The sequence below is a fragment of the Ischnura elegans genome, chromosome 8, assembly GCF_921293095.1.
Source record: "Ischnura elegans chromosome 8, ioIscEleg1.1, whole genome shotgun sequence".
Lineage (NCBI taxonomy): Eukaryota > Metazoa > Arthropoda > Insecta > Odonata > Coenagrionidae > Ischnura > Ischnura elegans.
Genome location: NC_060253.1, coordinates 101,850,918 through 101,878,649, shown reverse-complemented (window position 1 = coordinate 101,878,649; position 27,732 = coordinate 101,850,918). Strand labels below are relative to the sequence as shown.

The 27,732-nt window shown below is 39.6% G+C and overlaps 1 protein-coding gene across 1 annotated transcript; it reads right to left on the bottom strand.

The window, feature by feature from the left end:
• On the bottom strand, positions 1 to 27,732 carry LOC124164474. The gene is made up of 5 exons (XM_046541801.1): positions 27,646 to 27,732; positions 26,124 to 26,332; positions 15,983 to 16,060; positions 12,368 to 13,776; positions 1 to 189 (listed from the first exon to the last, which is right to left on the bottom strand). The coding sequence occupies exons 2-5, from the start codon at positions 26,281 to 26,283 to the stop codon at positions 1 to 3; spliced, it is 1,836 nt and encodes a 611-aa protein (XP_046397757.1). The 5' UTR covers positions 26,284 to 26,332; positions 27,646 to 27,732.

The window sequence follows — 27,732 nt, the reverse complement described above, 5'->3', positions numbered from 1 at the left end:
TCAAGCGGCGGCCGAAGGGGGCTCTGCCGCAGCAGCAGCCACAGGGAACGTGCAAGCCTGAGCAGCAGCGGGTACCGCAGCCGAGGAGGCGGAGGAGGACGAATCGTGGGCCAGGGCTAGAATGTCTGGACATTCTACCCCCTTCACCACCACCACGCCTGAAGTCACTTGGCTTCCGTTATTTTTAAACTTTGTATATTAAAATGAGTGAAATAAAAGATACGTATAAATTTTATTTTGATTTTATTTGAAGCTAAGGTACCTAACCCCCTCGCAATGGCAATGCATGCCTGAATATATTAATTCTAAGTTGAAAATTTGATTCATTATATTGATTGAATCCGATCCGATCCCACCCCTCGGATTCCGTTGCTCGCCGGCCCCCCACTCGCGAGAGTCGCTCTATCCTTCGCAGCGCATCGATTCTCTTTTTCCTAACTCATCCGCTTCACCTCACTTATTTGTTTCGAACCAGCGCTCCACGATATTCATTTGCTATCCGTGACGTCATGTATCGCTTCGCCACACTCACTTCTTTTGCAACTGCGCTTAGACCATATAAGCAAGTAGACCCGCGATTCCCCACCCCTACCCATTGCTCGCCGTGCGGCCAACATCCAAGTTTATTAGAGGAAGTACAGTCTAAGAACCTTGGCCAACATCTCCCCTCCGGTCCCTTCCTTCCCCTTCCACTTTTAAAGCGGCGTGATGTCACGGTTGGGAAGCGCATCGTTGTAGTGCCTGGCTACGAATGGTGATTCACTGTAACACTGCGGTATTTTGATCGTTTTCTTCGCGATTTTTCAATTAAAAGTCCTAATATTTATTGTGTTATGTACAAGAAGCATTCTTTCAACCATGGTTGGATTTTTCAACTTAAAATTTATTAAAAGTGGTATTTTTCGGCATTGGCAGCGACGAAAACATATTGTGGCAGTAAAATGAAGAGAAAGCCCTTTGTACACTTCCGCAGATTTTTTCTTATCTCGTTAGCGATCTAGCATCATTCGGAACATCGTTATAAAAGTATGAAATTTCACAAAAAAAAATGGAAACGGGGGGAATTTTCGAGAGGAAAAGAGTCATGGTGTAAAAAATTTTCCGGTCGTCCACGAAGTAACGCGGCAACGCCTTTTCATATAGTAATTTTTTAACGGTCACTTATGCGATGCAAATTGAACTGCGCGGTAGTGCTATTAAAAAAGGGATGTCAACAAATCAGCATTCAGATGATTTAGGTAAGTAATTTAGTCATTTCATTAATGAATTTTTTTATTTAACAGACAGCTCTCGTGTTATTAATATTTTGTGATGGTGGATAAAGGTCTAGCGCCGGTCTATCAAGTGACACCTAAGATTTACGTACGCTACGGAAAATTCTGGGAATAAATAGTACCTATTAACATATTTATAATTAGAAAGATAGAGAGGATTGGATTAAAATATTTAAAAAAAATTGCCTTGTAACAATCAATATTATTTGATTTATTAACTGACTTATTAAATATGTTCATGTAATTATGTACGTATGTATCTACAGACGTACATAATTACATATGTACATATTATGTACGTATGTATCTATCTTAATTTTTTTAAACAATTTACGACATAATTTAATTTTTTGGATTTTCGTCATAATGCGTAACAAAAGAGGATGCAATTTCAATTGAGATTCACTTCATAGAAGATCATCTATGAAGTGAATCTCATTTTATTAAAACAAATCCAGAAGCGATTACTTTGTCAAATGAGTGAAATGTAACGGATAATTTTTTATTTTGCACGGCAGTAGGAATGATGTGTTATATTTAAAACCCTGCCGCGTGAACGGCGGTGAAATATACACGAATTGCCATGAGAAAAAATTTCCCTAGACCGGGAATCGAACCACGGGCCTTTGGCTTGCCGGACAAATGCGCAGACCACTACGCTACCCAATACCCACGGCAATTACACCTGCACTACAATAGGTATTAGGTCCTCGCGGTCCAATAATTGCCATGGGAATTAAAGAACCTGGATAGCGTAGCGGTCTGCGCATTGGCCCGGAAAGTCAAAGGTCCGTGGTTCGAGTCCCGGTCCAGGGAAATTTTTTCTCATGGCAATTCTTGTAATATAGTAGGAATGATATTTCGAAGAACTTCATTTGATTGAAACTATTACTGCGATTGTATGGTTGACTAGCACAATTAAAACTCCATGCTCACATTTCAGTTCATTATCCTATTAATTTAGTCGTTCTTTGATATTTCTCTTTAATCGTCAAATTTTTATCACATTGCATGATGCCATCACAATAAAAGCTGGATTCATCCATTTCTTTTATGTTTTACCTTATGGTTTCGGACATAGCCAATGTCTTTTTAAACGGAGTTTTGTCTTTCACTTTGGGCGGCAAATCAAAAGAATGTTTAGAGAAATAAATAATGAAATTCGGCGCGAAAGTAAGAGGGCATGGGAGGCCTGTCGGAAAATACTGCGAGGAAATGGAAAAATTTCGGAAGGATGGCGCGTAATATTTTCTCTATCACCTTTGACCCCCAATATGACTTCCGGAGGTCAAAATAAATTGTTGTACGGATCTATGAACTGCCTTACCGACTTTGGCACCCTTCAAAACGTATGGTTTGACACGTTGGTTGTCACGATGGCCCGACCTTTAACTCTATGACCTTTGACCTACCTTGGAGGTCAATTAGTGAAAAATACGGGTATTTGGGCAATACCAATGACTGGGGTATCCTATAAAACCCATCTTATCTCGTTAGCGATCTAGCATCATTCGGAACATCGTTATAAAAGTATGAAATCTTACAAAAAAATTGGAAACGGGGGGAATTTTAGAGACGAAACGGGTCATGGTGTAAAAATTTGCCGGTCGCCGACGACGTAACTTTAACTCTATGACCTTCGACCCCATCTAGACCTCGGTGGTCAAAAAATCAACAATACGGATCTATGAACTGAAACCCCGACTTGGGCACCCTCCAAAACCTTATGGTTCGATACCTTGGTTGTCACGATGGCTAGACGTTTACCTCTATGACCTTTGACCTCCGTATTAACCTTGGAGGTCAATTAGTGAAAAATACGGGTATTTGGAGAATACCAATGACTCGGTCACCCTATAAAACCCATGGATGTACGCCTTTGTTGGTTTGCTATTCTTTTTGCCACCCTTATGACCTTGAAGGTGACCTTACTGGGTGAATGGTTAAAATTTCGTGACTGAAAGTGTTATTTTCGGGTTTCTCGGGTCCGAAAACCTAAGAATTGACACATTGGTCAATGAAATTCAGACTTTTTTTAACATTTAAACACCTTAAGGCAAATTCAGATTTTTTGTTTGGACCCACATTGTGAGGTCAAAATTGTTAAATTTTGCTCACACTCAACAAAACTCAGGACCTTTCCCCTTAAGTGTGCCAATTTTCATGAATATTGCTCGATGCAAAGTTACTAAAATTACAGGTCAAATATGACACACGACCCTTGGAACAATCGGCATATTCATTTTCTGGGAATGTCACCGTTATTTTAATATACTTGTAAATAAGTAATATTTCTGAAATAATTTTGCTTTATTCTGGACCCGTCCCCTCACCCTTTGTGAGATATCGTGGGATTTTGCTCAACGCCTTCTTTCTAACCTCACCTAGGATTTTTCAAAATGCGTATTTTCAGTGTAAATGCGTTAATTAACTAGTGCTCGTCAGCGTAATTTATTTTGGGTATAAATCTGACCGCTCTATCAGATATGCTATGTGTTATTTTTTCAACATTTTGATCGCCTCGTCTTTTTCTCATTAAGATTTCTGTTCGTGCAATTAAAGATATTCTAAACTCATGTCTTTTACACATTTACCACATGTTCTTCCCCGTGTACTCATTAGGACATTGGCTATCCATTGGTTCTATAAATTTAATGTTTATTTTTTATATTCTATATAGGCTCCTTCCGCCATTCAATATAAAATGCCTCCTCACGTGGTTACTCGATTTAATATCCATAAAATTCATATCCATTAGTATCCAGCTGACATGAAACGCCTAGAAGAAAAACTGGGAGCATACCTAAGGAGGTGGTAATGATACTACAGCCCCTTGAAGATGATTCGGAGTTGTTTGAAATACAAAATGAAATAAATAATATGATTATGACATAGAAATAATTAAGGTTAACCTAATAATAAGAAATATTAATAACATTAATTTGTACACATGAATTACTTATTTATAAATTTATACTTTTAATAATTACCTAAAGATTTTAATGCTTTCAAAATGAAAATGTTTGCCCTGTATAAACTGTTAAATCAATTTATGATGATTATATAAAGTGAGCTAAAATATTTATTATCTTTGATAAAAATTGAGCATTTCAAATATAAAAATCATGAAATCCAATGGAACTCTTTTATAAAATATTAATGCCACAAACCCCGTTTCACAAATTTACCTCCAAGTAGATATCGCCGACAGGCGACCAAATGATCTGGGCTACGAAGGATGCTTTCCCATGCGTAACACTTTTCCAAAATTTATTCTGAATTAAAACATGCATGATTTTAAAAATATGCTTAAAATCAACTGCTGAAGGATTCTAAACTGATAAACTTGAGTTTCTTACAATAATAAACCCTCTATAAAAAAAAACATGTAATTTCAATCATTTCTAGACTTTTGTCCAACAATGCATGGTCTGGGAACCACTGTGCGCCGGGCGGAGTTTTCGTTCGGTAAGTATACGGTGTCACACCGTCCCTTGCGATTACGAATGGGACGGTCGGAGGGTCACCGCCATGCGGAGAGACCTTCTCTGGGGGTCGGCGAGAAACGATGCGGCGGAATTGACGTTTGTATGAAAAATTCTGAGCTCCTTCAACCTGAAAGTTGTGTAGTCAATTGCAAGGGCTTGCGGTGTTCCAATTCCGCGGCAACTGTTTCTAGCAGACGAATATTTCGGCAACAGTCGTTGGCAGTCGATAAAGACAATAGTGGTATTTATGGATTAATACGGATGTGTTCTACATTAATTCACCTTAAAAATTTAACAAATGAACGAATTTTGCTCCTTTATTCATACTTATACGATAAAAAGTTGAATAAAACAATAATTAGCAGTGTCTTGCGGAAGAAATCCTAAAAAAAACACGTATGAGCAGACGCAGCTAGTGGAAATTGCATGGCAGACCATCGAAAAATTGCGATAGAAGTATTTTTAGGGCCAACGGGCAAGGTGAACCACCAATTCCATCAGAGCTTTGACCAAAATGCGTATTCTCAAAAAAATATATGAAAATCCATCACGAATACTTATCTGAAGAGCCTTAATCACAGACAACATAACACTCAACATCTGTGGGATGACAAAACATCTGTGGCTCTGCATTCCTTTCGTGTAAGTAACGGGGTTTGAAAACCTAATGCAAATCCAGCTTTACACCGATTTCTTTCCAACCCTGTTCTTTAGTAAAGGCTTTGTACACCCTGCATAACCTATTTGTAGTTTATGGTTCTTCTCACTTTTAGAGATTTCCATCCTAAACACCTCAGCATAACTGTTACACTTTCCCCACTTCTATACTTCCTCTAGAGTATACTTGGCTGCTTGTCACTGAAAATTTTCAACCTTTGAAGATTCATTTTTGCAATTTGGATCCCACACCGAAGAAGCATATTCTAGTACAGACCGAACCATCGTCATGTAGGCCATTTTTTGTTTCTTTTTTACTCTCTTTTATGTTTCTCATGATCCAATGCAAGGTTTTAAATGCTTTCTCTACCACCTGATCGATATGCATTCCCCAGTCAAGTTTGGAATTGAAATCGACCCACACGTATTTTAAGTCGTTAAGTTGGAAATATTTTCCCCGACAAAGATATATTCCCGACTGTCTTTGTTTCTCCTTCTCGTGAATGTAATTTGCTAACATTCGTATTCACATCCATTTTGTTGGAGATTATTCATGAAAATATTTTATTTAATGCATGTTGAATGATGCAGCGGTCTTCACTTCTTTTGATTCTTCGGTATATATTAAGCAATGCTTATTTGGGTTAATCGTTTTTATTTTAGTTGTAACGGTAACGCATGTTTTATTCTGGCAATCGATGCACTACGTATGGCCATCTTGATGTTTTAGTTTGCAGTTAACATTAAATTTACATTTAAAATAAGCATATGTCTGCATTTAAAGTTTCTTATTACATTTTTACTGGCAACAAGCATATGAATATCATATGACACTAGATTCATTCGTTGTACCTTGAAAATGATGTAGTAACATCGAAACTCGAGTCGAATTAAATTTTATTTTTGTGGGAAATTGCAAGTCAGTGTTTCATTAGATTCATTTTCTTTAAACGTTCTCTTTGTTAACTCATAACCTAAAATTTTTTGTCACATCTTTCTAAATTATGGGCGTGATTCCTATGTTATTCGTAAAAAAATACCGTTTAAAAACTCGTTCTTCCATCATAAAAAATTAATGCTCACTCCTGAATGACTTAAAAAGTGATTTGTACATCAAGAAAATTTGAATCCACACATTTTGCTTGACTAAAGCCCTGCCCTCTGTAGATAATAAATGTTATTTTGAAAAAAATAAAAGCCCATTCTGATAAAACGGGGAAAACCACCCCGGGGTAGAAGCTTCAATCGTCTAGTGATTGTTGACGCATTCTCTGTCTACGTGCAAAATTTCAGATCAATTGTTTTCATTTCAAATGATTCGGAGGTGAAAATCTTCATGGACTACACAATCGGCATATTTTTATTTATATTTATGCTTCCATGATTCACGGTTGGAGCTGACAAAACACGGACGAAATGCGCACGAAAAAAAAACAAAGAGCTCGTGCTCGTTCCAAATTGTCGCTCTCATTTTCCCGCCGATTCAAAATCGACCAAAACCCTTCACGGTGATTTCCCCCTAAATCTCACCATGTTCTACGCTACTTTTTTTCTAATAACCCTGTCCTTGAAGCATTTTCTATGGAATGCCACGTTAAATGCTCCCAACGTATAATTTGTTGGTATATAAAAAATGGGAGGTAATTGCAAAGCGGCCTGGTACAAATGATAGCATACAAACTAATCCTCATTTTATCAAAAGATCAATCCGTGGGTTCTGACATTACACAAAAGCAGTTTGCTTGCGCTAAAAATTCTCTCCGAGCAGTTATTCACACTCTGGAGTAATAATAGCATTATCATTCGCCATAGTTCAAGTGTATTACACTCGGAAACGCTCAATAAATAAAAATGTGGTTATTTAAAAAGCTACGCTATCGCAGCGCTAATTCCAAATTGAAAGCCTCTTTAAGGAAAATAACGATCCGTAGTAGAGTTCTAATTATGAAAAGGTGGCCGGTATTGCTAAGTAAAAGGAATATCAATCGGTTTTACAATATTCATTCATACAACAATCGCTCTAATTACATCCTTCTTTGTCACTTAACCACACATGTATTCGCACATGGGTATTTACAACATTTTTTGTCAATGGAGTAGCACTGGTACTTTTAAATCGGGGCTAAAAATTATAAAATATGTAAATCTAAAACGAGAATAATAAACGAAACATTACTATCTAATTAAAATTAAAAATTTAAAGTAAAATTATTTCCTGCTCTCTAATACCAATAATTTTATGTTTGCAGGTATTATCAATTCGTTAAACAAGTTTTATTTACAGAATCATCTCCGTACATACATCCTTATTTGTCACTTAACCACACATGTTATCACTCGTGGGTGAGAACATTTTACACATCACATCACATGTAACAACATTTTTGCCAATGGAGTATCACTGGTAATGTTATCGATAAAAACACGCACATATTAAGGAAGTGAATACACCTCGTGAAAATTTCAAATGTGCCGTAATCCTTAAAAAAAAGAGATGACTGAGTTCCTTACATCATTAAAAATTAAAAATGCTCCAAGGAGAAATCCACTGACTTTGATGGATCAAAAAAATTCATACAGCAATTACACATCATTAATGTATGACAGAATCAAACGGTGTTCACAATGTTTTTATTGAGGAATTTGGCTTGCGATCGTAACGAAATGATATTTTATGTTAACACTGTCAAATATCACCCACATTCAAACCATTTTACTTGAAGGGGAGAGGTTTAATTTTTTTCAGCGCACATCAATTTGGTAGGACATATAGAGGTATGTGTCCTACCAAATTGATGTGCGCTGAAAATTTAATGAATCAATCGCAACTCATTTTCGGCACTTAAAGTTAGAGTCGACTGCACTTTTGAAGTTGAAGTAATCAAGATCTATTTGGTGAGCGGTTACATCAACTTCGTCTGCATATCGAATTACTCTCCTCAATTCTGAGTTTTTCCATTTCCCCATTCAAAAGACATTGAAGTCGTTGGGAGTACCCGGACGACCTTCAGCCTCGATTCAACTGCTTCGTTGCGTAGCGACCAGCATTCCAAAGTTTTGAGTACAGTACCATCATCCAAGTTTCGATAGCGCCGTTGGTTTGACTGACATACAATCCCCAATATTTATCGGTTACACCTGGACATGTTTATAATAACGTCTGAAACCTTATTGTTGTTCTTATCATTTAAAATCATTTTACTTAAGGTGCTTGAAATTATGCCGTAACATGCGTTTTAGACACGGTTTTTGATGTTGTAAGAATTATTGATGTAAAATAAAGAATTTCGTAAGTAATCCATGTTTGGCTGCAGAGGACAAGTTTAGATGTGAAATATTAAGATTAAATTTATCGATAATAATGCTGAGTCTTCTTTTTAGTTCGTTTAGAGGACAAATCTTTTTAGCATTGCAGTTCTCCCTGTCTTCCCATTGGTTAGCGCCAGTTCTCCTTCGTCCACATCTCAAGAGTCTGGCTCCAGCACCTCCAGTCTTATGATGAGTGTCTCAGGACTCACTCACTCCCTGTCTTAATTGAAGTGTTTCTTTTCCAATCCAGCAAGATATTGTTTCCACACGCTGCTCAATAGCAGCGTGTGGAAACAATATCTTCTCTAGACATCTCTTCTCAATTCTAAAAGGAAATGTTTATGCTACTTCTTTCGAAAGGATAGCTTTAACAGGCCATGCGCTTTTGCAGTTCTTCAATTCATACACGGTTCCACACGGCAGCACACCCGAAAATGGTCCATGCAAGTATATGATGTCAAAGTTCGCCTCTTCCCCAAGAAATTTGAATCCGAGAAAGTATCGCATCAAAATTTTCAACTTTGACAATCATGCGAATATTTAGCGGTGTCTGCATCCCGGATATTTCAAGCGAAGGCCATATCGCAAGGGGAAGAACAGATAATAATTGACCCGGAGCGGAAACTTTCGACGCAGCTCTGCGAAATATTCCGCCAAACTTCAAATTATTGGGGCAAAATATCCACGGAGAGAATTGAATTTGGATTGGAAAACTCATGAGCAACTCATCGTAAGGGACTGGAGCCAGACTATCAGGGCATGAGTGATCGAAACTTGACGCAAAGCACACACCAGAAATACCACACCCATACGTATAAATAAACGCGACGCTCCACACTCTAAGGTGATCGAAAAAATGGACCGGATGAATTCTCTCACCCGGATGGTATCCCAAGAGAACTCTATCGTTGATAGGATAGGTGTTAGGGAGTAATCCGTCGCAAGAAAAACGACCAGCTCCTCAGAGTTTAAAACTATCCCGTAATTGGAAAGCGTAAATTGGTAACAGCTTATTACGAATGAAGGATCTAAGGTTTTCCCGGCGCCTGGAGACTGGAGGAGGAGTTTTCGGGTTTCCAGCCGGGTCCAAGGGTTTTTTTTCAGCACCGACGTTTCGAGGGCAAAGTCTGCCATCGTCTTCAGGGTGAATGGATTAAGCCAAGATGTTGGACGTTCTAGTAAGAAGCCGGACGGACAAATCTTGGCTTAATCCATTCACCCTGAAGACGATGGCAGATTTAGCCTTTGAAACGTCGGTGCTGAAAAACCCTTGGACCCGGATGGAAACCCGAGAACTCTTCCTTCAGCTTATCACTAGAATTCCCTCAGACAGGAAACGGAACCACGGAATTTTGGCTCTCCCTATTACCACGCAGACCACTACGCCATCCAGATTCCTTGTTTCATTTGACAATTACCGTGAATTTAACCGGCGCTCACGTCTACGCTGCAGAATTTAAGTATTCTTATAAGAATGCTGCTAATCGTTTCTTTGGCGATAGCATGAGGTTGACTCCTGATAACAGTTTCTTGGAGGCCCACAATCCCTAGTTCTGCCATCCTTCATGGTCAGTGGTTTCATGGCAACATTAGCAGTGCCGGAACGCACTTTCCTTAACTTTTTTACAATTGAAATATTAATCTGTGTGTTTCAGTCATTTCAGCAAATATAGAGTAAAGAATAGAAAAATATTTTGCTTTGGCTACGAGTGTATATATTGGAAATTTTGAGGCACCCAAAATTGATAAAAGTGTTACTTGACTATTATGTCTTCTGACTGCTCTAGGTCTGAAACGATCAAGAGGTGTTTCCGAAAGCGCAAAAAATCAAGATAGTCTCATTCAGAGTGCAATTGATGACGTAGCACAACTATCTCACGTGATAATTTACAAACCACCTCCAACGCAGGAGACATCTAGCAGTCTTCGCTGTGTTAACGACTTTCGTACCATAGGTACTATTAGAATAGTCCATGCTCACTTTTTTTCATTCCTCTACGATATCTGGATGCCTCTTCCGTTCGGAGTAATTCTTGACTTGTTATGTTAAATCGTTGTTCTACGCTATGAAATTTACTGTACTATGTGCGCTTACCAACGCGACCTAATACCATGAACCTCGAGCAATTACCACGAGAATGTAGATACCGGTGGTCTAAGAGACGCAGGTCTGCAGATAGATTCCAGGTATTAGGTATTAAAGAAGTATTTTTTCTCATTAAGTCAATTGATGGTAGTAAATGATGAAATGTGTTCGGTAAAATTGTTTGGCATTGATCCAGGTAATCACATGTCACACTCAAGATTCATTCTTCCTATCCTCGCCTCATCGCTGCACTCACGGAGATTTACAAATGTTTTTCTACCAAGTAATAAATGCGAAATATATAAATTTTTGTATGTATTTACATGTCTAGTATTGAGTCTTATCAGAGAAAATCCATTTTTAATTTTGAACAGAGATTATTTATTATTTAACAGAATTACTTTGCACTGCCTATCACACCGGTTAGAAGCAGTAAAAATTGCTAGAAATTGAAATTGTATATCCTTTGGTTTTGCTCTATGTTGCTATCCCTGCAAGTAGCGAATGAGTTCGCTGAAAAGTCAGCTTGTCCAACTTAACGACGGTTAACTCCTCAGTGCTCAGACTAACAGATAATTGGAGAGCCTTAATTTGTATCAACCAACGGGAAAACTCTACACATAAGAGATTGTAATAAATACGGATGACACTGATGGCACCAGCATCATTTCCTGGGGAAGAGGTACATGATGGTTATCGAAATACTGGACCAGACAGATTCTCATAACAGAATGGAAACCCTAGAGAAATCTATCAATGACATCGTGGGTTATAGGATTGTGATCCTTCACCTAAAAAGACCGGTCCAGCTTACGGAATGAGTCCTCTTAAGCCCTACGTCCAATAAAAACATATGTTCAAGCATGCAAACTATGACTGGTTTCCATTTTTTAAATCGTATCGAGAGTGGTCCTCTACAGCGGGAGAGGATCGATTTCCGCCCATCTGTCCCAAGTTCTAATCTCATTCCAAAACTTATCACCAGGGTCGCTCTCATGCCGTCCCTCGGATATCTGTCGAAACGTCAGTATCTTGTAGTCTGCCGCCAGTTTACCCGTCTCCACTCCGAGTCTCACGAGGTGATGGAAATGCATCATTGCCAGACGAGAGGGAAGCGACTCGGTGAATACGACTTTGAATACGACCGAGTAGAATTCAGTCTTCAGGGCTTTTCTTTCCCAGAGTGAGGGGTACTGCCAGCCGCGGTATTCCAACGATCTCCCATATTCATTGATGTGAAAGTTGACATTGTCGCTCAAGCAGTAGGGTGTCACGTAGAACAGGCAATTAGTGTCTGTTAACTCCCCAATAACCACGTAATCTACGGCTCTTGTAAAATTGCTCGCTACCGACGACTGGTAATCCAGTCTCGATGCTGGGAATGGAATTCGACCATTCGAAAATAAATCGACCTTTAGCGTTGAGTAACTCGTCCATGATGGCAACGTACTCAAGTAGCCGTCCAGCCCACGCGCAGGGGAGGGTGCTCCGGTCCTGTATGTCTCCCGGAAAGACGTCAGTTTGTATTGCCCCGATAAAAAATTCGATCTCACAGCGTAACCCAGGAGACCGGTTAATGCACCGAGGGCCAGCGCAGAAGGGCGATCCCCGGAGAAGGAACCTAAAAATTTTATGGCCATCACATCAGAAACAGAGAAGAAACTAGACACTATAGACGTACATGGCCCACTCCCCTCGTAAATGTAACCGTCTCCTGCGATGTAATAGTTGTAAATCACGTCGTTAGTGCCAATATGTTGTTTCTCTCTGATGAGGGGTACGCATTCTTCACGAGTGTAGCACCTTTCTCCTCCGTCGTCCACCACAACCATTTTCATTTGACTGGACGAGGAGCAAGGGTAAAGTCCAAAACTCCAATCGCGGCGTTCGATGAGAGCAAGGGGAGAGCTGGATGATCGGTACAGGGCAACCGCCCATTCCTCCGACCAAGCGGACCAACTCTCCACGTACTCCTGCAAGCCCTCTCCAAGAGATCCTTTCGATTCATAAAGCAGTTGGCCAATGGAAACCAATTTGTATCCAGGCGACAACCTGCCCAACTCCACGCCGCTCGCCACCAAGAGCTTCAGAGCATTGACGGCCTCTTCGGACGGGGCGTCGCTCGTGAAGTTGCCGCACAACTGTACGCTCACGTAGCTGTCCTCGATGTCTTTCAATTCCCAGGGCGACCGAAACTCCCACCCACGACCCTCGAACACGTCCCCACCGTCCGTTACGTAGAAATTGTGCGGCAGGTCGTCAAGCAGGGTCGCGCTCCACTCTTGGCGTTCGCGAGTCATGAAGGCCGTGCACTGGACACGCCCCCTGCACCGCTCCCCGCCCTCGCTGATCATCACGTATGTCACTCCCCTCGGCAGCGGGCGCGAGCGGGTCCGGTTCGAAGCCCGCCCTTCGCTGTCCCACGCGGCTCTCCGCACCAGCCTCAGGTGTCGAGGCAGCACGTATTCCCATGAGCGGGACAGGAGAGCCACGTCCGTGGCCCTAGGCCACGCGGACACCGCGTCCTGCAGACCGCGAGTGGAGTGGCTCGTGTCGTTGAGCAGGGTGGCCATCGCGATGACGGCGTGGCCGGCAGAGAGCCGTCCGCTGAAGAGGCCGTCGTCCACGAGCCACTGGTAGGCCTCGAGAGCGCGAGCCGAAGACGGGCCGCCCAGGAAGTGCACGGTGACGGCGGAGAGGCCCCGCAGGTGCCAGTAGGGAGGGGCCCGCCATCCGCGACCCTCGTACACGTTCCCGTCCCCACCCACGTAGAAGTTGTCCCTAAGCTCGCAGTTCTTCCTGCGGCCCCTGAGGGAGCGGACGAGGGCGCGGCAACGCCGCATCCGGGAGCAGCCGAGGCCTCCGTCCCTGACCACGATGAGGCCCACCGAATCCCTCGACCCCCTCATCTCGTCTCGCTCCCATTCCGCTCTCCTGTGCAACCGATTCGGCTTCTCCACATCTGCAGGAAGAAGATAATTTTGGCTCTATCTTCAAAGAAATTAAAAATCCAAGAATATAATTAATAGTAGCGGTCATATATAGGTGGAAATCCATAATCGCAGAAATATGAGGATCAACAACTTTGCTATTTCCACATGCCGATTTATTGACACCGACCATGGTTTTGTCACAGAGTAACATTATCAAGGTGAAAAATGCAGGTAAATTGACAGTAAATATAGAAGAAGGTTGGGTAGGGAAATTTCCGGGAGCCGTTGGTTAGGGGGAGGTAGGGGTTGGGGTTGGATTTAGGTTAGGCGTCACTGTGGGTGGGGTGGGTGGTAGGGGTAGGTGGGTAGGTTAGGCGTCACTGCTGACCATGAAAATGATACTCCGTAACGAAAACATGGTCGGTCTCAATAAATTGGCATGTGGGAATAGCAAAGTTTGTTGATCCTTCTATTCCTGCAACAATCCAAGAGTGTGGTCGTAAATTTGGACCCAAGATCGATATTAATTAAAAGTATAACTACAAACGATGGAAGGGTACTACATATGTATGAGTTTCGAGAAGATCTCAGCCATTCACTCCACATCCCTCTGTAAGTAACGCGGAAATTTGTGCTCATATTACCTGCGTACAACAGCCAACATCACCATCGTTCCCAAGCAATTTGAAATAGTTTTAACGCTTTTGATCCCGGCACGATCGAATGAATTTTTTGAATAAGAGAAGGCCTTATTAATATAAAAATGCCGTGCCCTTTGGAAAATTTCTTGGTGTGGCGAATTGGTGAAGGGTTAATGTAGTTTTTACTCGTTATATACACTTGGAGTGGATAAATCGTTAAAAGTGGAAGACAAGGGAATATAAGTTAATGGATAAGATCGACAAGGGAACATAAGACTTGAGGATTAGTGCTGCTTGGGATTGGTGCTAGACGCGTGACCAGTGGAGGATGAAGGAATTGGTCAGTAGAATCGCCAAAGCGGATAGAGCAATCCTAAAAAAAAACTATCGTCTTCTTACTCCTGAAAATATAAATATTTAAGTTGGGAACTAATTCATCAGGACTTAGAAGTTTCCATGTGTGAGCTAGGCAAGGACGAAGACAGAGGAGGAGAAATCGAGGTTGGATTCCATCGAAATGTGGTGTTATGGAAGAGTGATGGAGAATGAATGCATAGATCGTGTGATTGGTAATGCGGAAGTTCAAAGGAGGGTACAAGAGAAGATTGATATACCGAGAATCTTGTGTAGAAGACGAAACAACCATTTGATCATATAATGAGATACAATGGAAAAAAATTAAAATTATCGTATAAGGGAAGAATGGTAAAGGTAGCCCGCAGCTACGCATTGGGGTGGATTTCTATTATTTTTTATTGCCTAAACCATAGAGTAAGTATATATACGTACTCTATGCCTAAACCGAAAGATTATTACTCCTGGAGTATATATTTCACGCTTTCAAATTTTCAAATGACGATATCTATTTTATGCGACTAAATGAAAGGTGACAATTTTAAAGCGCGTGGAAACGCGACGGCTGAATATGAATGCTGGGAAAAACCCGTGTGACGTCATTTTGGTTCCGGCTGCCGCCTTGTGAGGCCACCTTGGTGCGAGGCTATGAGCTCCGCTACGATGCAGGCTGCTAGCAGGTAGCAGAATAGAACCCTGCTGGGGGGTAGCGCTTGACTTAAATAAGGATTATTAATACCTTATCAAACGAAGGAAAATTTCCGACCATAGGCATTTTACTAGGTGATTATTAAGACATGTTTCCCTGAGCTCTGTGCCTCATGCATGCATTGGTAATCTCAGACGGTGCAATACTCCTGGCTACTTGTGTAGCATCTGGGTCCCTGTGACGTCACGTGGAGTGGCATCGAATAGGCGCAAATGTAGCCTTTATTTAATGAGGTTAAAATTGACCATTAACATTCGTCTAAACTGGAATTTCTAAAGCCAAATAATTTGAATATAATGAATACACTAATGGCGTGCAACGAATTGCAATCAATACCTTTCGTTTTCTTTGACGAAGGAAACTACCTTATAGCGGAGAAAGTCCACGGAGGAGACACATGGTGGACGTAATGAAGGAATGGGAAAAGAGGAAATACGTGAGCGTAGCTGAATTGGTAGGAGGGCAAACCAGTCCTCGGATGGAAGAGCGATGATGATTATATAAGTGAATAGCAACATAGGCAATACTTACGCTCATTGCAATCTTCATGCAATTCAGCGTTCATAATTTCCCACTCGACTGTCTCATCAGGAACTTCGCCCGCAGCTCCTGTTTGAAGGAGAAACAAAATATCAGTCGAAGCGTAACTCAGCATGCTTGAGGAAACGCAGAGTGGGTTGGGATCTGAGGCATCAGGTCACATTCATCCAAGTGTGTAGTACACCGCGGGGAATTACACTGCAGTAAGTTTTTAGAGGGAAATTATTCTGACAGAGTTCCATGCGTAGAGGGGGATCTCCATTCCCTCCTGTAGAAGCTTGGGTTATGTATGGTGCCACCTTTTCATCAGTTTCCTAAAATATCTGCAGCCGTTGAACGCTTTCAGGTTTAACCAAGCGAAATTGCAAAGTAATGTTAATAATATTAACGCAAAAAATAAGAGCAAGTGGCGATTGCCCACATATATTTTACCCTAAAACCGGTTTCAATACATTTTGTATACCTTCGGGAACGATAATTTTTAATTAATTTATTAACAATTTTTAAATTCGTTAATCCGCAGCTGGGATATTTTAGAAGAGAGCTGTTGCACAGATGAATTCAACGCGATTACTTTATGCTCAAAATTTGCAAAAGTATATATTCACTTGCCAGGAATGACAAATATTTGATAAATAAATCTCACGGATATAAAGTTTTCTTGTATATAGGTCCTTCTAAAGTTATACTTTCTTCTCTTTCTTATCTTTATATCATGATTTTATATTGTGTCATTTGGTCACTCCTAATCCATTCTTTTCTCTCCTAAGTCATCGCTAAGCTAAGGACATTACCTACCACGACTATTTTTTTCTTTTACTTGAGAAACCAATTTTATGAAATTATAAATTCATTCAGGATTATTCATGACAAAATTAAGGCAATTCGTTGCTGCCAAAAAATGCTTAATTTACCAGTTTATGCCTTTTTCTGATGACATCGCCCATTTCAGGGCCTAAAAAGGAAATTGTTTTCCAACTTCACCAAATATCTCATTAGTGAGGAGCTAGTCTGTTATTTCAGTTTCTTTTCTAATCTATAAACGTAGAAATAATGTCATTAAACATTCATAAAGAAGTATCACACAAAGTATTATTTTATAAAGAGCAGAAACACAACTTTGGTAATTTTACGTGGTGCGTATATGCGATGCTTACAATTGCCAAAAACATGTTTTTTAAGGCAGCACACGATTTTTCCGAGTTTAAAGAGATTCTGCCCCAAGTTGCTTTGTCTTAACAGCCTGTATTTATGTTATGGGGAGTATTGCTATATACTGGCAATTGAAAAGAAGACTTTGTTGAATTCCGCTGATTTATTTTCTCCTTATGACATGTTTTCAATCCATAGAGGTCACTTTCAAGTACTTTATATTGACCTCCAGGGATCGAAACATATCTCACCAAGAAAATAAATCAGTGGAAGTCTACGAAGTCTTCTTTTTATTTGTGAATATCAACTTCCACATAGTAAATCCTGATACCATTGAACGCTATATACTGTGTTGTACTCTGCTGATAAAATTATTGAAAAACATGAGGTACGGGACAGGAATAATTTGCGCCTCCAATATTTCAGTTCGAAATTAAAAGTTCACCTTTGCAACCAATTTCGCTCGTATTTTATTAGTGCGTTTCAACTCTGCCTATAAGAAAATTAAGTCATCATGGTGCATGAGTAGGTTTTCTATGAGCGACAGTACATCTGGATGAAGAAAAACCAAACTGCATTCTCGAATACAAAGCTGCGGAGTTGAATCTCGATGTCGACGCAGATCCTACGTTATCAATCCCGTTATTGCTGGAGGCAAGAGAACACTTCCTGGCAACAGCTAAAGAGAAATCTCAACTACGGAGAGTGACCTTTTTTATATACGAAGTGATTTTGGAAAATCCATCGCTCAAGAATTAAGACGCTATGCATGGAAATCCTGGATGGTAAGTAATACATTGGTTAAGGCCAGGAGTGACCTTTTTTATATACGAAGTGATTTTGGAAAACCCATCGCTCAAGAATTAAGACGCTATGCATGGAAATCCTGGATGGTAAGTAATACATTGGTTAAGGTCAGGAGTGACCTTTTTTATATACGAAGTGATTTTGGAAAATCCATCGCTCAAGAATTAAGACGCTATGCATGGAAATCCTGGATGGTAAGTAATACATTGGTTAAGGTCAGGAGTGACCTTTTTTATATACGAAGTGATTTTGGAAAATCCATCGCTCAAGAATTAAGACGCTATGCATGGAAATCCTGGATGGTAAGTAATACATTGGTTAAGGTCAGGAGTGACCTTTTTTATATACGAAGTGATTTTGGAAAATCCATCGCTCAAGAATTAAGACGCTATGCATGGAAATCCTGGATGGTAAGTAATACATTGGTTAAGGTCAGGAGTGACCTTTTTTATATACGAAGTGATTTTGGAAAATCCATCGCTCAAGAATTAAGACGCTATGCATGGAAATCCTGGATGGTAAGTAATACATTGGTTAAGGTCAGGAGTGACCTTTTTTATATACGAAGTGATTTTGGAAAATCCATCGCTCAAGAATTAAGACGCTATGCATGGAAATCCTGGATGGTAAGTAATACATTGGTTAAGGTCAGGAGTGACCTTTTTTATATACGAAGTGATTTTGGAAAATCCATAGCTCAAGAATTAAGACGCTATGCATGGAAATCCTGGATGGTAAGTAATACATTGGTTAAGGTCAGGAGTGACCTTTTTTATATACGAAGTGATTTTGGAAAATCCATCGCTCAAGAATTAAGACGCTATGCATGGAAATCCTGGATGGTGAGTAATACATTGGTTAAGGTCAGGGGTCTCCAAGCTGTGGGCCGTGGGTCACACCCAGCACGACGCATATTGTCATCCGGCCCGCCGAACAAATCCCTCTGTGTTTATCCATCACCTAGATAAATACGTTTTACGGAAATGGGTAAGCAAACAGAAAATATCATTCGGGTTGGGTATGATTATTCCCTTATATTTTAATTTACTGATGAGGTGGATATTTATTTAGTATATTTGACTTCCAATCAGAAAACATATTAAATCAGAATAAATATTGAATTCCGTAGTAATTATAAGTGTTAAGTTAATAGAATTAAGAGCATTAGTCATCTCAATTGCGTCAATTCTATAAAAAAAATCAATCGTAGATCGATAAAAAAGAACTTTTGAATGTGGATTTTGTCCATTTTACGTAGCACGTATTCCATTCTCTCTTAAGTTTTTTTCTGACTGCAGTTATTTTCTTAATCTTTGATGTAGAAATTGCCATTATCTTGCCAGTAATAATAGTTATCAATACATCATTACCAGAAATATTATTACATACATCGTAGTTTTATTTGTAGGGTTATATTATGAAAGATATCAAGGAGCTCTTGAGTCAAATGATGTGAATTCTCTGTCGTCACATTTGGTTTTAATTTTGGAACTTAAGTAGTTGATTACTCTGAATAAGGGAAAAACGTGTTTTTCAAGGCTCATTTGGCTTATTTCTTTATTGCTAAAGACTTATATGGCTTAATTGACGTAAAAGTAAAAAAAAATCAATTGGAAAGAAAAATCTGAAAACTCGAAAAAGTCTATTGGTTTTCGAGATATTTCGACTTGAATTAACATAGGAGGCTTATGGGACTAAAACGTTTTTCCTTTTACTTTGTATTTTTAAATGTTTCAGGAACATGGAATCCCTCTGACAAAAACAAGATTTTAAAAATTTTTTTGGTGTGGTTGTCATGGCCACATTTTGATTATAAGTTTTTTTTTATAATTTCTTAAAAATTTCCAATGCTTTTCTTTGGATTTGCAATCTTTGGATTTTTTTTGACCGATTTGAAATAATCGTAGGACGAATTTCTTGAATATCAAAATACTAGATTTTTTGCCTTTTGATTTTGATCTTGGAATATTCATAAGTCGAAAGAATTCCGACTTTGAATTGAGGAATAAACCATTATCGATTTTCCATTGACGAGATGACGAATGTTCAATTTCGGATTTCGGCCTTGAGACTTTGACCTGAGAAAATTTGGAATTTAAGGCAAAAGCCACTATATATTAATCTTTTATTATGTTTTCTGTAGAAAATTTGGCAAAAATATGTTAATCACGGCGGAGAAAAGTTGGATTTAAGACTGCTTTCAATGCATGCAGCTTTAGTACCACATTTAAAATGGCTTTCTTTGCTGTTTTTGCATTGAGGAGTTTATGATATTGTGCAATTGTCCAGTCAATTAAGTATTTTTCTCAAGCTGGTGCAAATTTCACAATTGTAACAGTAAAACCTGATTGCAATGCATGCAGCCGGACTATATTTTGAACTTTTCCAACTGGCTTACATTTCAGTATTTCCATGCCCGCCAATAAACACTGCAAATATATATATGAGAACAGGTTTGGATGCTACACCCTAAACCCTTTTGGGCGGGGAGATTTGGATGCGCCATCAAGAATCATGCGACGTCAGAACTAACTCTTTGGATGTGAGAACCAAAGACAAAGAATGTCACACCAAACACGGCCAGTCAACGTCCTTTGGGTGGGAGAACCAAAGTTATGGTTAGTGCACTCAACCGGTTTAGGCATGGTACTAATATATTAGTACCATGGGTTTAGGTACGAAATCTAAATCTATTGTTACGCGCTCTGGTGGCAATCCCATGAAGCTCTCTAGCACCCGCAGTTCTGTGTTCAGCCGTGGAAGCCGTAGACACGTGTGGACTTGTTGTGGGCAAAACGGGCGAATTCTGCTGCCGCTTGTGCTTCGTTGCTCTTGCTGCTCGAGATTATGGACGAGGGGACGGCGAATTTCTTATCGAAGGCTGGACTTGGAGCCTATATCCATGTGTTTGCTGGTAAGTTGCGAGTTGTTGTTTATTCTCACGGCCATTTTGTGTTTATTCTCACCGCCATGTTGCATTAATTCTCATGCCCGCACTACCACCCTTTGCTTATGAGTTCTTCAAATTCCCATTGTTATCTCTATATGCTTATTAAAACAAAGTTCACACTCAGATCATATTTTGTCGGAAGTGCTGCTGTGCTTATTAACATTGACCTTTATTTATTGAGGTTAAATTGTCTCACGTTTCTTGTATTTCCCGATGATATTTATAATATGTTGTGATTGTATTTTAATAATATTTTATGTTATTGGCATAGAATTTGATAATGATATTAATTCACTGTGTTTTGTGCACTTTTTATGATATAATAACGGTGGATTCATCGAGAGTCTTGCGGAGTAATCATCGATAGCGTTGGCACGGAGTTTATTGACGAGGAAAGGAGAATGAACAAGAAGAGATTGAGAAAAATTGTGTGTTTGGAGTGAATTTTATGTAACTGTGTGTTTATATATTGGAAATAAATGTTCTTTCTAGTGTTCTACAAATATGGATATTTATTTTTCCACCCGCGCATGTTACAATATGTTGAATTATGTGATAATAGATATAATGAGTTAGGTTTTCTAATTTTTTAGTTGCACTGTCTTAGTGGCCCATTTCAAAATGTGTTGAAAAAGAACAATATTAAGGTGTAGTGGAATTGAAAAGGAGGGAGGAAGTGGTAAGGGCGCCATCTTTTGGGCAGGTGATCTAAAGTTTTCATTCGGTATCCAAACGCTGTTCTGATGAGCTACCCAACGCTTTGGTTCTCACACCCAAAGTACTCGTCCATCTTCTTTGGATGTAGCAACCAAAGGAGTAGTTGGAACATCCAACTCCTCATCACCCATTCCCTTTGGGTGACACAACCAAATGTATGGACAAGTCCTTTCCTTCACCTCAGCTTTGGGTGTGACACCCAAACCTACGATTCTCATATCCAAAGTGTTTTTTCAGTGTATTATATAATTTCCTTTCTAGAATAGTGTATTTTCCTCCGCGGATTATTTCCGTAATGCATTGCAGTGAGCGGTTTGTTGTTTCAGAAAGTCTCCATGGAAATATCCAGATTGTTTTTCGGCCCAGTTTATTTCAGTTTTCACTTTCAATTTTCACTGTTTTCGCGTCGTTATCTATGATGTCTGAACGTGCTGCCATTGTTTCATCGTCCAATTTCACAAATATTGAATGACAAGTTAAATAAACTAATGCTGTCTCATAACTTTCGCCACTTCGCAGCCAGGACTAACGCTCTAGAATCAATCGCATCTCTATTGGTGTTGCGTGTACAAGCTGACGTCACGAAGCGAAAAACGTGAACGTCGTGTGATAAAGCGCAATTACAAATTCGTATTTCAGCAATCAATAGTAGACTCACTCTCTCTTCCATACTACTCATAGTCATACCATAATCGAAAGGAAACATCATGTATGATAGATATCACAAAAACGACACATGACACCAATGTATAAGCGTCTGTCATACAAGCATCTACCTATCCACAGTTTAGACATGGTAAACTCCAGCCACAGCGGCTGCACATTTCATTTGCAAAAACGAGCTAATATAAACACACAAAATCGATTCACCTATCAGTTATTTCCTTTCAGTGTCAATATCTTGTATTTGATTTGTTAAAACAATATATATATACCCAATAATATACCCAATGGACGTTAGATTTTAAATTTATCATTTTTCCCAAAATTCCCCTAAAGTGCGCAAATGTTCTCTAGTGTGCATCATTCAGCATTGCTTCAATTGGGTGCCCTGCGACGACCGACGCAAAGTACGAAACGGTACTCTTACCGTAAATTTAAAATTGCTCTGCCGTGACACACGCTCGTGCTGTTTCATGCCCACGTCGCCGTCGATGAGCAGGTGGCCCCAGGACGGGCTTACTCCCGGGGTAACTCTCCCGAGGGCTGGGCTTTAGCTTTTCACCCGCTCACCTCGGAATTAGAAGGACGCGGAAGGACATAAGGACGGGAAGCACCGCCGCGATGAGAGGCCGACGAAGCCTGCAGGGAGGGGATAGGAGTGGATGGGGAGAAACCAGGGGCAACGGGACCCACTACAAGCGATACCACGATTCGCTACTTCCACAGAAAGGAAATATTCCTCTATGAGGAGGAGAAACCCTGGATTTTCCGAACATGGGCCTCGATAAGCCGCGACTCGTTTTAGCGAATCAATGTGTGATGAAGGGGGTTGACGATCGCTGGCCACCGCTGCATTGCAATGGCCACAAAAAAATCAATGTCTGATTGTGTTTCCGGTACTCCCCCGCCGAATCACTATGAACTTTAAAAATAGATTAAATGCGATACTGTTCGTTGATAATATCTAGAAGCAAATTTCAGAGGGTCTCTTTTTGTAATGGCGGTCTGAGAATGCTCTTTTTTTACACTCAATTCGAAATTTTACACTCGATTAGTGAAGTGATGCGTAGCCATGTTTTCACAAAATTTTGCTTTAATATCAATTTTTATCAACGGAAAAGTATAGCGAGCATAAAATGTTTATTTCCGCAGTATAAGTTTTGGCTTTCGGGTGTTCCTCCGCGTGGAGTTGTCCATAGATGACGACAGTTTCTCCAGCCACCCTGCTGATGTCTTCAGGTCAGAAGAACACTCGCCAGCAGGATGGTTGGAGAAACTGTCGACACCTATGGACAACACAACACGGAGGAATGCCCGGAAGTAGAGACTCAAAGAGAGGAACGCCGCGGAAACCTTTGATCTAACTTATTTCCGCAGGCGGCACACCCATCAATACTTGGACTTTTTTTTAAGGGGTTTGGTTTCGTTGACATATTCCTTTATGTGGACAGAATATATCTAAACAGCTCGAGTGCATTGATGAGGTCTTTTCATTTTGGCAAATTGAACAGTAAACGGTGTACACCAGAGTGGTATTTCATTCCTATTTATATTTTAGGAAGTACATTGTCTTTAAGTATCAGAAAAGCGGACTTTAGCTGTAGGAATATGGCCGCGACTTAAGGTCAAAAAATGACCATATCTCATCAAGTATCGCATCAGCCAAACGTAAAATTTTACCAATCATTAAGTGAACCATGTGTGCAATTGTTTGCTGAAAATGCCATTGGAATCCGTGATGGCGGATCGGGGCACTTTCGTGAGATGAGACCAGATGTCATGGAATGGACCTGCGGACATTCATCACATTATGGCGGATAATCTTTTACTAAAATATTAAAATGAGTTGCGTTGGTATGGCCCCTAAAGTTTTAGTTATATATCAGTAAAGATATTCCGAGGTTGCTATTATGCCAATTCACTATGGGGAGATCAGGAAGACGCCCGAAATTAAGAAATTATGAGTACAAAAACTATAAAGTATGAGTAAAGTAAACTATAAAAAATATAACTAAAACATACTAATCGCACATAAAATTGCCCAAAATTAATAAAACTATACAAAGAAAAAGTTTTAATATTGCATTGCGCCATAGCACTTAAAATCATACGGCATGGTTGCACCTCGAATTGACATGGAAAAGATGCTCAGGTCATCTTACCAATGAACTTTTGTCCCTTGGGGTCTCAGAATTGGTGAAATGTCGATTTGAGACTAGACAAATACCCTGAGACGCATGATTTTTTTTTCGGAAAAAAATCTCGCGTTCTGTGCAAATATTAAGTCTTGCATTTAAAAAATGTCTTGATTCATATAATTCCTAGTTTTTATCCACGGTATTGTCGCAGAGCCCAGCTTTTTCCTTATTTTAAGTTAAGACTTTTCGTAAGACAGAAAATGAGTAAAAATGTCAAGCTTTCATATCCCATTATTTTGATATTTAAATATTGGAAGCATTGTCAAGTAATGCTTACCTAATACTCCATCAGGCAGAACTGGCCAAAAATTTAATTTCATATTAAAAACATATCTGCAGTACTAATCCAAAAATAAATTAAAGTGACGCATCCTAAATGATTTTTTAGATTGAATCACTATTATACGAATTCACATTGGTCAGAAAACCAGCGATTATTAGTTGATTTTAATAATAACATATTAATCAAAATGGTTTCAATAATCGCGTTAAATTGAGTTTTACTTTCCCTTGTCTCTTGCAAAGGCGGTATAGATAAACGATTTTTTGCTTTTTCTTTCATCTCTAAGTTTAAATTTAAATGATTCTAAATTTTAAACATAAGTTTAAATCAAATCGGTTTCTATCTTTTCAGGCAACCAAATTATTTTGGATTCTGCGATTATTTTTTCCCTAAGGGATTGGTACTTGAATACTGCTAGCTTCGTCAGACTAACCTTAGCTCATGTTATCCTGACGAAGATACCCGTGCATCGGTGTGAAACCGTAGCGTTTTTAGTTATGAAACGATAAATTCAGAATAAAAGATAGTTCCAAGTTTTACAGATCCCGTTATGATAAAAAATTATAGGCAGAACTGATTTCCTCGCCAAAATCATGAACATTTTTGCGTTACACTTAGGGTATGAATGTTACAATCATTCTCAATTTATTACACTTTTGCGCCCTACAATTTGTCTCTCTACGATCGATATATTTATTTTATGATGTCTCTGAAACTTTTCTTGATAAGTTTTTTTTTTAATTCATCCCTGACCCTATTTAGAGTAAGAATTCTCAGTTTCAGAAAATTCACTTTCATTCTCACGGCTCTCGAGTTAATGCAGTCGTCCAGGATGCCGAAACATATATCCTGATACTTATGTAAATATGACCTCAGAGCTGATGAAAGGAAAGCGAAACATTATTACTAGAAAACATAATTCGAAACAATAACTGTAGACACGGGAGCGTGTTCTTTCAAGAGTTCTTTCGGTATGCATTACTGGAGCATCAAGGATTCCTAAGGACAAGAATTTTCGGCCGAAAACGAATTTGGTAGAAATGAGAATATTTTTCGGTGTCATCCTTTTTATGCGAATTAGAATGGCTTCCTGGAATTTTGAAATATTAAATATCACTTCGAATTGTATTTTAGTAGGAAAAATCAAATAAATTATGATAATCTTATGAGCAATTTGTCTTCCATAGACTATAAAATAGTCTCTTTTTCGTAATTTGCTAATGAACTATTTAGTACAATACGAGTAATATACAATTGTAGTCCAATAATGACGGGTAAATACGAAAAGAGTATCTTTAAACCATCGTACCTCCTCCGAACAGTGATCAATATTCAAGATAAATGTCATATCAAGTATCATACCTAATCCCATTTCACCAGAGCTGTCCACCAGCATCGGCACTTCTTTGGTTTCAGCAACGGGTCCGAGATGTAGCGACGTCTTAACGGTATTTTGCATCCCTCCCTGTGATTGGCCGATCACCCATCCAAGCACCACTGCTACCATCAAACTCGTCTCCATGGTGTCTTCAGCCGCTTGCCAACCTTGGTCATTCACTCAGCCGCAGAACCTTGGAGAGGAATTGGAAAAGAAAACGAGTGTTAATAAGTCACTATTCGAACCACTCCAAAGTTTACGATATATTTCATTTCCGGTAAGTTTTAATTTCCCCTCTGCTGCTCCAAACTCTATGGCCACATGGTTACTCCTCGGCTTGTCTTCAACATTGCTGATCAAAAGAGTTTCTTGAATCGGGAGAGACGCGCTTGATTTAAGATCATGCCCTTCCAAAATAGGTGGTCACAATTTTTTCATCGTTTAAGAGGAGATCGCACCAAAATTGTGGTCTCAAAAATATATTCTTCAATTACGAAAACATTCTTGGGAGTTCAGTTTATTTTATTGCAGCATTCAGAAATTAACCTCGAATAGATTTCAGCGTTAAGACCGTTCCCTTCATAATCAAAGAAATCTTTTTCGGGGATAGTTAAGGAGGTGGAGGGAAAGAGGGTATAATAGCTAATGCTTTCGTTTCAACAACTAGTAAATTCCTTTGCGTTCCAGCAACGAAAGAAATTTTATGATGTATTGCATCGACATATAGTCACGTATCCATGCCCTAAATTGTATTGTTATTCACCATGGAATCGCTAAAAATAAGTGCAATTCAAGAATAAAATTGATTGTATTTGGCGTCGGAAATATGGCGTACTTTGCACGTGAATGCTAGTACCAATTCTAAGGTAGATTACCCACTGAAGAATACTACCTTGGGCATTTCATTTCTGTCACTTGGAAACGAATTTCACTTGTAGAATATAGTGAGGGAAGATTTACTTCATGGAGCATGGAAATTGTCACGAGCATCGCACCAAATGCATCGACCAAGAATGGAGATTCGGTATGCAAGAATTTAAATAAAATGGTGGTGAAGAGTCTGATCTGGAGTGCAGCTCTCTACGGTGCGGAAGCGTGGACACTTTGGAAGGAGGACGAGAGAAAATTGGAGGCGTATGGGATGTGGGTATCGAGAAGAATGGATAAGGTGAAAAGGACGGAGAGGAGGAGGTAGGACGAAGTGCTGGGCATGGTGGGTGAGGAGAGGTAGCTTTTAGATGATATACAGAGGAGATAGAAGCTATGGAAGAAGAGAGTACTTAGCGGGGAGGGGATTTTGAAAACGGAGTCAGAGGTAAGAAGGATGGATAAAGGAGGTAGAGGAAGGAAAATAATAGAATTCATAGATATAATGGAAAGATATAATGGTAAGGCCTTATAGTGAATTGAAGACAGAACTCCAAGTTGGTTGGAATGAAAGGCCAGGCTTATTCACTAAATGCTCCTCGTACCTTAATCGGTAGAATGCTTAAATGAATAAATCACCTCCAATTGTGTTTTGGTGTGACGCCACCTCTGTTCTGCTCGATATTTTGTCCACCAGTGACCGTGAGTCCAGTGCCTCGGTTTGAA